Source organism: Urocitellus parryii, chromosome 9 (genome assembly GCF_045843805.1).
Source record: "Urocitellus parryii isolate mUroPar1 chromosome 9, mUroPar1.hap1, whole genome shotgun sequence".
Lineage (NCBI taxonomy): Eukaryota > Metazoa > Chordata > Mammalia > Rodentia > Sciuridae > Urocitellus > Urocitellus parryii.
In genome coordinates, this window is record NC_135539.1 from 119142381 (window position 1) to 119156376 (window position 13996).

Genomic DNA, 13996 nt, shown 5'->3' on the forward strand with positions numbered 1-13996 from the left:
TGGATCATTTTGAGATAGTTCCGCCCCCCACTTAGTTTCGAGGTGGTACAGGTAGGGAAGAGGTAAAACTAATGCACTTACCTTAACAATAATAAGATGGTAAATGTTTAATGACTATAATTATCTTTTATAATTTACATGAATTCTGTCTTGGTCACTAGCTGATAACTCTAAACTATGTAATCACACCTACCTTGAATGTTGCTAAAGTAGAGATGGAGAATGGAACATGGTATGCTACACAGCCATTAGTATAAAGATTTGCTCATCAGGCTTCAAATATTATAAATGTTTAAATTGACCAAAATAAGATCCTTATCATAAGGGACAACTGTAGATATATTTATCCCTGGTGACTTTTCTAAGGATTAATACTCCAGTGAATGTCATGCATCATTCTAGCTTTAAAAATCTATTCAGACTTTCCCAATTTAGAAAGATAAATTCTGTAAGGCTGCATAGAGCTCTCCCCCATTAAGAGTTAATTCCCCTTTGGCAGCAATAGCTACAAATATCACAAAAATAGAATACAAATTACTTATCTTCTGTGGTACTGAGGATCAAACCCAGGGCCTTGCAGATGCTAGGCAAGTGCTCTACCACTGAGCTACAACCCCAGCCCCAAGAATACAAATTATTAAGCAGAGAACTAAATGAGGAATTCTCTATCACAGCTACATGGTCAAGAATTTCTGGAACATAAGAGAATACATTTCCCTGCCCCACTGAGACAGGCATTGCAATGAGGCCGTTTTAGAAAAGAAATGTGAATGGAAGTAAGGTGTGTTACATTCAAGCAGAAGATCTAGTTAAGAGCCAGTGATTTTTCTGTGCTCTCTTCCCTTTGGAATCACAAAAGTGTATGGTGATATGAAGACAACACAAGCTTGAAGCTGCTTCATATGCCAAGCCGCCACATTAAGGGCAGCTATCCTAATAAACATGAGCCCACAGCTGACACAATGTACTTTGTTAAACTAACCTTCAGTTTAGCACTAAGCTAAGATAATATATTTTGCTCTTCTGTGTCGAGTACCTCTAAATCCTGTTCATTTAATATTATGTGGAATACTATCACTGAGGCATCTGGGACATCTTAAGGAACTAAAACCACAAAGAATTATGTCATGAAGTTTACATTTTATCTGGGAGAGCCAGTAAATGCTAAGCATAATAAGTGAATTACACAGCATTTTAGAATAAGTCTTAAGGAAAAAAGTTAAAACGGGGTAGGGATCAAGAGTTCGTGGGGGCGGAGTGGAGGGTCAGGTGTAGTACTAAATAAAGTGATCTCAGTTCTAAATCTGTACTATCCATAATACCCAGTATAGAACATTGAAGAGAAAGAGAATGGGTTTTAAAACTGCTTGAAATCATAAAATGCTATATATCTATTCACTGTTGATATATACTAGCAAAAGAGGATTCTTCTGCATCATTATAGGAAATACAGGTACTTTGATATGCATTATGATCTCTAGTCAAATTATATGGGAATTATATAAAAATTGTTCTATATGTTTAAATATTCAAAGATGAAAATACTTAATTTCCTACCAAGTTGCATCTGGGTCAGAATATATTTGTTGAAAGGAGACTTTAAAGAAATACAAGGAAAGTACATTCCACCTCTCCTAATACAAGAACTAGATCATTAGAACCTGTGGAGTACAGTGAAGTTTTAGTTTTCACTTCACCTAATATTTCCAAACAAGTCACCAAAGTTGCTGGTATACAGAATGGTCATAAAGATAGTCCTGTAGGATACTGAAATCTATTTTCTACTTCTGAATCCTGAAAGAACAAAAGTAATCAAGCCCACAAGAAAGCACACTGCTTTTATATGTGGGCTCCGAAGCAGTGTAATAAAGCAGAATAAGGTAACCCCAAATTGAATAATTAGAAACCAGAGCTATAGAAAATCCCTTAAGGTACTGAAACAATGGGAAAACGTGTGGGAGAAGAAACCCGACTAGCAATCCAGATCTTCTCACTCTGTCCATTGGCCTCTGTTTCATTTCCTCCACTGCAGAATGGGAATAATTCATGTGTCTAATCCACATTATCTGTAAGGATCATATGGGGATGAATGATTTGCAAACTGAAAAAACACCAGGCATGTTGTTATGCATCTACAGAAGCACAGGGGACACTAATTTATGTTTGACCAAGTGAACCAACCCCATAGTAAATCAGACTGTTGAAAGTGAGAATTGGATTTTAAACGAAACAACCTGAAAATAGTGAAAACAGACTAACGGGTGGCATGCTCTGCAATTTGGAAATAATTTAAGAGTTGTGAAATCAATTTAGTGTGTTGCAACCAACATTAATTTTGGTGAAATGGAACAGAAAATATGAAAATGCACCAAATTGTGAAGGAAAACACTGTTACATGAAACATCCACCTCAGTTGTGATTACTTTCCAAGGGGTCACAATATTGTAGGAAGTTATCCTCAAAAAATTTGAATGCTACTGACAGACATACAGCTCTCCCTCCAGTCTGGCTTTATCTTCATTAATTTGAAAGTTGTAGATACAGATTAACAGATATTAGGAAACTTGTTACCTGTAAGGTTAACAATATGAAACAAGGCAAATTAATAGGTATGTGTACAGTATTGTGTGCAAGTCAATAGTAAGAAAGACTCAAGTCCGTAAGGGGAGGGAGTAGGGAACAAAAAGTCTATCACGGGTTACAGTCTGATGGGCTCAGTTCTAGGGAGAATGTACTCTAACAGACTGAGAAGGAAAGATGGGACACAAAGAACCTGAAGTCGTGGACAATACCAGGCATGCTTAGCTTGAAGCTTAATGACAGCAGTCGTGAACTTTTTCAACCCAGATCAGTGTTCTCTATATGACAAACTTTCAAAAACTTGTCATTTGCTATAAATTGAGTATGTTCCTTCTGAATAAGGCCCCTTTCTGTGTCTCCCCCCAGTAAAGCTTAGTCTGCATCCACATCTTGTAGGAAATGTCCTTTAGTAATCCCGAGATGCTTGCTGGGTTCTAAGTTCAAACATGACCTCAGAGGGGCCTATCCCACCTTTCCCATTCCATAGTAATTGTCCTAATCATTCTCAACAAATATATATCACCACACAGTAAGCTTGCTGAAGACAAAGACTGATTTTGCTCTGGCTGCCTTGGTTGTCCCTAGAAAGCATCTGCAAAACTATTTTTTGAATCAATTCAGGTATTTTCACACAATAAACTGCTCATGGAGAACTCCCTACCTTTCTATGTCACCATATCTTAATGCCTAACCAAATAAATTGCTTCTGTTTATTAGGGGTTAAGGGACAAACAGGAATGGTTATAGCCCACATTTCTTTTTCTTAAATCCAGATACTAAGTTTTAGAAAAGTTAATGGCTTGACCAAGGGCCAACAGAGCGATGAGCACACAAATTCAGGTGTTCTCCATTCTCTGAACATCAAGCAGCATTATTGTTTGTTCAAAATAAAGGAAAACACAGCTGGCACATGAGCAGGAAAGGTGGCACAGTGGATGAGTGGATATCTGGGGGACACGACTCTAGAAAGCCCTAATTTTGCCTGATACTCATAAGGCAACAGAACCACCCAAAGATTTGGGGGAAATGTAATCACATGAATCACAGGAAGATAACTAATGGAAATACACACATTGGACTTAAAGGAAACAAATAAGACATTTTCCCACTCCCTAATAAATTCCTATTTATGGATTAACAAACTGGGATAGAATAAGATGTGAAACAACGTATATGTTGGTTGTAGGCAAAAAGTAAGTCTCCCTGAGGTTTCTTTTCCCCTCTCAAGACCTGAACTTGGTTTGAATATCCAGCAACATGAGATTTATTATTTGTAACTTTTTAGCCTTGCATTTAAGGAATCAATACTGTTCATATTTTTCAGAATTCTGAAAAGTGGTAATGTGGCCATCTATACAGGTATATTTGCTATACAACATGCCAAAACAATTTATTACATGTTAATTTATCATACAAAGATGCAAAATTAATACAACTAAAAAACCTGTTCTGGAAGTGCCTCTTCCTATTGAAGAAAATACTTTGGCAAAAATCAAATGTATAGCTACAATGAGATGTTTCTAAACTCATCTTTGCATTTTTAAATTCTTAGAAACATGTTTTAAAAGGGAAAATAAAAGTTGGCTCTAGGATCGGCATCCTTTAAGTTACAACTCAGACATGTACTTCTTAGAAAAATCTCATTTGAAGTTTCACTAAAATTTAGACCTGTTCTAAAATCTGTAGGGCATGATTATCCAGAGTTAAATCAGAAAATGACCCAATAAAGTATCACTCTTTCTATAAGCAAAATAAATCTGTATAGCTGGCCAAATTTTCAGTTACTTTGATAGAAGATTTGCTTCAAAGAGCTATTAAAAATTAAAATACATAAGCTGAGAGGCTAACCATGAAAATTAGGGCTATCTTGTCAACAACTGTCAGGATTTCTCCTCCTGCTTTTATTCATGTTCTGTATTAGTCCTATTTAAAGGGTCAAGAAAACTTTCTATTTGGGTTCTTTAGCCCCAATAAAACCTTTGGAACCTTAGTAATCTGGAATTCAAACAAAAAATTCTTGGCATTCACAGCACTTTGCTTAGTGCACTTTGACTTCAAAGCACTAAAATCTTTTTGCACAGAAGCAGACAGGAAAAAAAAAAACACAACTGTCATTTTAAGAATCTTTTGCTTCATGATATGTAAAACAAAGACTTGTGAACGAGGTTTACCAGTTCTTCTCCCATCAAAGAAACATTCTCATTTCTACTTCCTCAGTGGTTATACTTTAGGTGACTTATATAACTATATGACTGAGTCTTGATAAAAGTTGTTAGAAATTGCTAATGAATTATTAAATCGAATCTTACTGTCAAATAATTTGAACTAGCACATCTAATTTGGAGATGCATGTTTGCAAACCTTGTTTAGAACTTTTGCAAGAGGCAATAACAGTCAGACTAAATAACACAATTTCCAGAATTGTTTAGATCTAGTTTTCACTTACTATGCTGCATCCTTAAGGTTGGATGATTACAATATACTCAAGTTTGCAAAACAGTATTTAAACAATACACATGGGTGTGCAGCTGTGTGTTTGTGCATAATTGTAACCTGGCATTTCTAAGTAAATTAATGACAATGCTGTTGGCATATTCCAGTCAGGTGAAGAACCAAGTGAAAATGTCATCTTCACTACTAAGAAAACGTACTGGCTTGGAACAGTCCGATTTTTCTCCATAGAAATTCTCCACTATTTATATTGCAAGAATTATAGCTTCCCAAACAAATCCTTATGAAAATGTCACTCAAATTCATAAAAAGCATTACCTTTGCAACTATGCTTTACACAAAGATATGATATTGACTAGGTGCCTATTTATGTGCCCGGTACTGTTCTAGATACAAAAAATGACAGGTTCAAGGACACACAAAATCTTAGTAAAAAGGACAAAAAATATTAAGATAGTCAACTAATTTGGAGGCTCATTTCACTACTTTGCTATTTTGTGCAAGTCATTTGTGACTTACCAGGCCCTTTAAAGTTTTTTTTTTTTAAATCATTTAATGGCATTTAAAAAAAATCAGTGGCTTTCCATGAAATTACAATAAGATGGGCTCCATTAAATTAAAGGCAACTAGTTTTTGCCATCATTTTATCTGTACCTTGTATTTACAAGGAGAAAATATGATTGAGAGTTAAGTTGAAGTGATAGCCTCAACAAAAAAAAAAAAATATTTCCTCTAGGAATCATTACTGTTTCTAAACTGAACAACTTTCTCTCCACTGTTAATGTTATAGTTACATCCAATTCTATTTTAGGTACCAAGGACACTGCTATATTTAGAATGAATAAACTACATGTATTTCATCCATTTTACAATGTTGGGGAGTATTTTCCTCATTTGCCACAGATCACCTTTAGGTTTCACTATTGCAGTAATCACAACCATGTTGTAAACTTACAAATTATTACCTGTAGTATTTTTGAATGGTCAGGAAAAGTTCTCTTCCAAAATAGTGTATTCGTCACATTGTTTAACTATTAAAAGGAATGTTCCAAGGTAACAATAAAAATCAGGTTTATCAGCATTTTTTAGTTGAGTGGTGCTGCCTGAGGTCAAGTTAACAAGTATCCACCTGTCATGTACAAGGAAATGGGACAACTAATAGAGAGTTGGGATCTGAAGACCTGATGTTTTTAAAAACGTAAAAGCCGTATACAAGTGGTACTTCTTGAGAAACAAAAGCAACTGAACGAAACTATATGGTCTCTTACCTAAAGAATGTGCAGCTGTGGTTTTTGAGCTGAAAAACCGACCAAGCCCAAGATCTCCAAGTTTTACAACTCCAGTAGCTGTAATGAACACATTAGCTGGTTTTATATCTGTGAATAAAGGAACAGACCAAGTGAGAGATGATGTAATTTTAGGAATTTTAAAGGCATACTCTCCATGGGAGAATTGATCGTGAACATGAAAGTTCGGCCAGTCACTTTAATTGTGGTCTATCACAATATTTCAAAGTTCTCAATCCTCTGAGTCAATATAGCATAATGATGACTACATTTTTGTGTCCTATTTTTAAAAAATATTTTTAGTTGTAGATGCACACATGTTTATTTTATTATGTGGTGCTGAGGATTGAACCAGGTTCCTCATGTACTACACAATTTCTTGACCACTGACACCCCAGCCCTGAAGTGTCCTTTTTATACTAATTTTAAAAGGTAGAATGCCATTGTGCAAATTTAGAGTCGTTAGTTTTCACCCCAAAAATCACTGGATTATTCAATGATGTAACTCTTAACACTGTGAACATCTTAAGTGTATTCAACTATTCTCTTGAATCTTTTGCTTTCCCAACATAATCAGTAAGACTAAATATGAAGCAAAAACAGACTAAAATGTGGGCTCTAAGATTTGTAATTCTAATTAAATTACAACTTAGGAATTATCTGAGAAAGCATGATGCTATACAATGACTAGAAGACATTTAATATTTCAGTACAAATCATGGAGCAATTTAAAAGTTTTTAATGATTTTATCTTACCTCTGTGCATGACTCTCCGAGAATGCATGTGTTCCAACGCACTGCACAGCTGAACAAAGTACTTCCATACTGTTCTCTCAGGAATTAGCCTCTTCTGTTTCTTAAAATGCTTTTAAAGAAATAAAAATAAGATCTTAAAATAGTCTTAACAGGCATAAATCTGTACGTCAGAAATAATACCTGCTTTAATGTACCTACTATCATGATTTTAATAGGTTTCTTCCAATTATACCTAAGGTTAGCACAAACCATGTAACACCACATCTGTAGTATTGACTTCCCAAAATTAACATCTATATAAAATGGCTTGTCTTAAAAGGAAAGTTGTCAAATTTGATTTTTAAGAAAAGCCAGAATAAAAAGGTCTACAAATCCTAAGGTAATTATATTCATCAAAAGACTATTCTTCTCTTGGCAGAGGTTTTACTATAGAATTCTTTTTAAATATTGAACTACCCTAGTGATTTGAAGTATCACGATTTATTAAAAATTAAATAAACAAAAGGGATTTATGTAAAGTTTCCATGAATATTTCTATTGCACATGGTAAGGCAAACTTGCACTTTGCTTTGATTAAATGAAAGTGAAATCCAAGGAAACAATCTTCTGGTAAAAAGCTGAAAGCACCAGTAGTCAACTTAAACAGATGTGCACTTTTATTTTTGGAATTGTAGTTGTCCTCTTTTGAATGGCCACCTATGTTAAAGACTATAATAACTCATTCAACAGCAATTTAGTTTAAGACGCTTTATAGAAAAATCACTTCCTACTTGATTTTTAGATTACCAACATAAATACTACATTTAAACTTATATACATTTATTCAAATTTAAATGTTCTTTAATGTATTTCAGAATCGTGAATTCTCAAATTCGTTATTTGAGAAAATTCAAAATAACTAAATTTTTATACTTATGACCAGTTGAGGGCAGGCTGAAAGGAAAAACGGCACAAGAAAATCTTACCCTACTTCATACTTTGCAAATGATAGTGAATATAATCTTTTGCTCTCAATATACCGAAGTATAAATCTTCAGAGAAAAATGGATGATTTTTATTATACCACATGGAAGTTATCAGCTACTGTGTCAGTAGCATTGACTGCATCCTAAAAAGAAAATTGCAGTCTTACTATAATTTTGAAAATCTCCCATGTTTCATTATGAAGTCTTTTAATAGACTGTGTCAACAGCAGTTTTCATTCGAAAGGGGCAATGCTACAAAATCAGTTCTTTACACATAATTTTTTTTCAGACTTGGAATGAATCCAAATAAAGCCTGTATGTGCTCTCCCCAATGCTAGATTAGCATATCAGAGGACTGTTTGATGTCAACAGGAAGATGGGGACCAGGTTTCTTTTCATTCAGAAATACACCATTTCATGTAAGTATCAAACCATGAAAGAAAAATATTATGCTTAAAAATAGGTTCTAAAATGATAACTATAATTAACATAGCCCTTCACATTTTTAAAAGACCATCATTAAAAATTAAGTCATATACAAAACAGATAATGAAAAGGAATTGCCCTGAAAATGCTATTAGAATAAGATGACCAGGATCTCTGTTTTTATTTTCTTTGAGACTATCTTAGAACAAATTTAACATAATAAATTGACCATTATAATGCTAGCTATAGTATGACCAGGCAAGACTTAAATGTCCAATGTAGTAGCAGGCTACTGAAGAATATTATGAATTTGTCAAAGGCAATTTGATTATGTCACTAGTATTTTCCAGGTTTTTTATCTGCATCTGTTGGAAAAAAATTTTTCCAAACATTTCTTCAATGTCTTGTTTTTTGAGAACACCAACACTTAGAATGAAAACAGCCTGTCTGTTCTGATGGTGGCACTGTTGGCTCTGTCTCAGGAAGATGAACAGCAGTAGCAATTGAATTCTTTGGAATATTGGTAAGATTTATACTGACATTACAAAGCCAAAATTTGTATCACAAAACAGAAAGCTGCTTCTTAATATTCTAATGATACATCTTGCACATTTTAATCCTCTAGCCAAATGGCACCATTTCAAAAGTACTATTTCTGAAAAAAGGACAGTTTTATTAGCTTTAAATTAGAAAAAAAAATCCAATGCCAACATGAGTGAAAAATGTATTTCTCATGCAAGTTTTTAATAAAGCAATAACCAAAATTTCTTAAAGGTTAGTATTGATACAAATAAAGATTGTCAAGGCACCTTTTCCATGTTTATGCTGTAAAACAGAACATTTTTATACCTGAAAGTAGTTACACATTCATAAACAGGCAGAAATTAACAGTCAGTTACACATAATTTTTCCTTAGATTTTTAGCTAGTCTTGAAGTGCTGTTGACTTTAGAAAGTATTTTCTACCTTCATTAATATTCAGATAAACACTGGATACTATTCAAATACCAAAGTCATATGTAACAAAGTTGATTCACATACAAAACATTCACAAATACAAATTATATTCTCACATAAAAATTATCTAGGTGAAGTCCAGCATACCTCGTGAAACACACAATCACTGACTGGTACCAAGAATAGGCTAGCTGATGCGAGATGTTTCTGAAGACTGTAGGAAAACATTTGAATACTCAAATCTTTCCTTTAAAAATCACAAATTCCCAAGACCAAATCCATTTACAATATGGATGCTAAGAAGCATTCTGGGACTACTCAGCTGGGTAACTTGGCCCTTGCATTATAGTCACTACCACTTCAGGTAGAACCTACACTGCTTATTTGTTTTGCACTGAAGAGCTTCAAAGACCTTACCCAACAAAAATTCTTTGAGAATAATTTACAGAATTGTCTGTTGTATATACAAATATTTAAGCCTACAGTTGGTAAATTAATGTTGAAGGGAAAAGTTTCAGGCAGAACATTTGAAACCATGAGAGCCAATTTCATGGACATGTAGTCACGTACGTCCTGCACCTGGTTTAAAAATGTCCTCTTATTGTCATCTTAAGACTCATAGTTTTGAAGGAAGGGGACCCACAATTATGTAGTTAATCCTTGGAAGCTTTAGCAAACATCCTTTAGAAATGTGCTTCTGTAGTTAAGAATCAAATCTGTTTTCAGTTGTATATTTTTATGTGCAAACCATTTTTGAAAAGGATTGGAAAAAATAATTAAGACATAATGAAGTTGTTAGAGAACTAGAATACAGGTACCAGCTGTTCTCCATCCTTTCCAAATACCTAACGAGAGGAAGTAATAGATATATGTTAAATATAAGGAAACACTTCCTGCTTGGGAATGCTGTCAAATGTTTCAATGTGTCACTTACATGACCCATATTTATCTTTTAATAATAGCCTGATTATGAAGTTTGACATTAACTACTTATGTGACCTTGAAGAAGCCACTTAACCGTCCTGGGTCCCAGTTTCTTTTCTCACTATATTAACAGTTTCTAAATGATATATGAAGTCTTCACCATCTCATTCTACAAGCTGTTACAATGAAACAAATATGTCTACTGGGTACATTCTCACACTTCAAAATAATTTATTGGTTTGTCCTAGCCTTCATCTCTCCAGTTTAAAAAACAAAATTCTCATTGGTTCACTTATTACTGTAAATGGTCTTCACATGAGACAACTGGTTTTTTGTCATCAACTTGTAATGTAGTCAAACATGAACCATCAGAAGGGATGTTCCTAAGTACATTATGAAATAACTGCAAGATATACTTTTACAAAATCAATTTCAGAGAGACTGGTGATGGAAAAGAGGATGCTTCTGAAAATGTGACCTATGATTTTTAATCTTTCTGAAGTTTTCCTGTAAAAGGTACAAGGTATAGACAGATCAAAGTATAAATATTTGCTATATGTAATTTGGGGTAAATATGTGTAGAATATCTCAGGTAAAATTTTGGTATACTAAGTTTCAGTGTGATTATTTTCACTCTTGGCAGTCTACATGAAACTCAGATAACTTACATTGCTTCAGAGGGTATGAAATAGATTGAGCCTGGCAGCTAAAGATCACTGAAAACGCCAAGCATTTCATTTTTTCCATCCAAAGTCTACTAGTCTTAAAATGTTGAGAACATCCATTAAGAGTGTTAAGACTATAAATGTGATAAATTCATTCCCCAAAGTCACAATTTTATATTAATTCTATTGATGGAAGCCAGAAACGTATTTCATTGTAGGGTTGAAAATATTAAGACAAATAAGCACCTATAAAGTCAATATTTCCCCCCCCAAAAAAACTAGTCTATCAATACCAAGGAAACTCAGGATATTAAAAAAGACCAATAACATTAAGGCATTAGCATTACTACAAGGAATGATCACTATACTATTGCTGTATAAATAATTCTTGGGAGCTGCTTCCTTGTAACTAAAGTAAATGAGAAAACGCCTGGAAATATTTCATCTTTTCCCTTACTCTGTCAAAGTATGGATAAAGTGAGAATGTTTTAAAAAAATCAGTAAAAGGTACATGATCACAAATGGAAATATTTGCCTTTTTAATAAATTCTTATGTTAGACCATACAAGATAGTCAGAAAGTTGTTTTTCTGACACAACAAAGCATAAAAGTCAATACAAAAGAGAAAGAGACACTTTAATGGAGATTTTACCCTTAATTTACGAATATACAAACAATGGGGTCCTTGAAAAGTGGACTTTACAAACCAAGTAACACCATGGGCAACAATTTCTGGTAGGTACAGGCGGTTATCTTTTAATGACAATGTTTTAGCCACATTCAGAACTACATAATGGTCATTATAATTTTCAATCTGCTAAATTCCATATGGCTTCACTATTTAACCTGCAACACTACTTCTATAAAAATTCTGTACATATCGGTATGTATGGGTGTGCTATATACTTCAGTGCTTATGTATATGCACGTCCATCTCTTTGTATCTTTTTTGTTTCAAATAGTGCTATAATTTGTAACCTTCAGTAGAAGGATTGTAACTGGGGTCAGTAGAAGTTGTCACTACTAACGTGGACTATACCCTTTAGTCAGAGGCTGAAATGGAAAATGTGGGTGTTTTGGCAAACTCAAAGATGGTACTGCGGGGAAGGTTTTGGTAGTTTAAACAGCCAAGAGACATTTCAAAATGAGTTTTCAATGTAACCTAAATCTGGATAAGCAACATGTCATCAATGTTTAAAAAAAAAAAAAAGGCAAGTTTTCTAAACTATAATATTTAGAGATAATTATCTTCAAAACATGATTGCTTTTATTGCTAAGTCTGTTGTAAGTAGAATTTTAAGATACGTCATTCCCCCCAAATTCCTAGAATGTAATTCCTTGAGAGTTGGGGATATGAATATTATATACTCCCCAGATCATATAGCAGAAAGGATCTTGAAGCCTAGTTGATAGTTAGAAGGATAGTGTTTCTTATAATTCAATCTAGTGAGCCCTTCCAAGAAGTGGGAGCCATTCAAAGCCAGAGACCCTCCTGCAAGCACAATAACAGACTGTGCCTGTAGAAACAGCATGGCTCCCACTTGACAACCAGGACAGAGTTAGGTTACACAACTGCCAGGGACTGAATTCTCACTGCCATCAGTGAACATGGAAGCCTCAATCTTGGCTCCCAGCTTTATTTCAAACTTCTAAGACCCCGAATAGGCAAACTACCAACCAGTACCCAGACTCCTGGCCCAAAGACATTGACAGAGTATTTCTTTTTAAGATACTAAATTCATGGTGATGTGCTACGTAGCAATAGTAACTAATAAAGTAGGCTCCTAAACACATGATTAAGCTGACTTTATGACTACTAGTTTTGAGGCTCCTACAAAGTTAAAGGGAGTGAAACACAATAATTATTATAATCCAACAGTATAGCCTATAACAAAATATTAGAAATAAGAGCTTCAATTATTTTGAAAAATATCAAACTTCTGGCAGAACACATTCATTTAGATTGCATATTTCACTAAAAACATGAGGGCAGAGGAAGTACTGGGGAGTAATACTGGCCACATTATATTGTTTGCATGAATAAGTAACAAATTCCATCATTATGTATAAATATGCATCAATAAAAAAACTTCTAAGAATTGTACTTCATTCTTAGCAACTATGATATGGTATATTTTGAAAGGTGACTTGTGAGTCCCCTTCCAAGACATTTACTGATACTCTAGCAAAAAGACTTTTTAAAGTATAAATGTATTCATTCATATTTCTGTGTCTCAAACTGACTTTCTAATAACAAATACAGAGACTTAATTTTTTTCAAAACATAGTTAGGAAAATTTGAGAATAGTCTTATTTCCCCTCATTTGAGATTTTATCACCATGTTTCTTGACATTGGCACAGTGAAATAAACAGTTTCACTACTAAATGAAGCATGTATTGGTCCAAATTTAGACCAAAGTGTATAGGTACAAAATAATCAATGTATCTGCTTTATAACAACCCATTTTACTTTAAAATTCTGATTACAGATAATGAAATGTATGATGAAAAATTCCAGGTTTCCTTTTATCTTAAAACTCATCCGGGACTTATTTCATCTGACCACAGCCTCAGGTATTCCTTTGTCACTAATTAGAGAAATACTGAATATTTCAACTATAAATTGCTTAATTATATTTGTCAGCCTGTTCTAAGCCAATTAATTATTTACTTGTAAAAATCTTTGATGCAACGTTATCCAAAGGTTCATTTCTGGAATAGAGACCAGAAGCTATATTTCCTTTTTCTACCCCAATTAAGTTGAAGACTTGAGAGTGAAATATATTGTTGTGATACACAACGATTTACGATACGCCTAAAGAGATGAATCATGTTCTTTGCAGTTCAAGCCTTTACTGCCGTCCTTTACAAAGTATTAAGTCGATGTCATGTTCCTTCACAGAAGTAGATTCTATAATTTTTTTCCCCCTAGAGTAGCCCTCTTTTATAAAATATTGCTTATAGGATGAAGACAGGTATTTAGCAA

General features: G+C 34.0%; 1 protein-coding gene across 1 annotated transcript in view; it reads right to left on the reverse strand.

The window, feature by feature from the left end:
* The window catches only part of Nek7 (NIMA related kinase 7), a 128390-nt gene that overhangs the window by 24004 nt on the left and 90390 nt on the right, over positions 1 to 13996 (reverse strand). The window contains exons 6-7 of the mRNA XM_026401487.2: positions 7074 to 7182; positions 6300 to 6407 (exon numbers count right to left, since the gene is read on the reverse strand). Coding sequence (XP_026257272.1) covers positions 6300 to 6407; positions 7074 to 7182 — 217 coding nt within the window. The remainder of the gene's footprint in view (positions 1 to 6299; positions 6408 to 7073; positions 7183 to 13996) is intronic.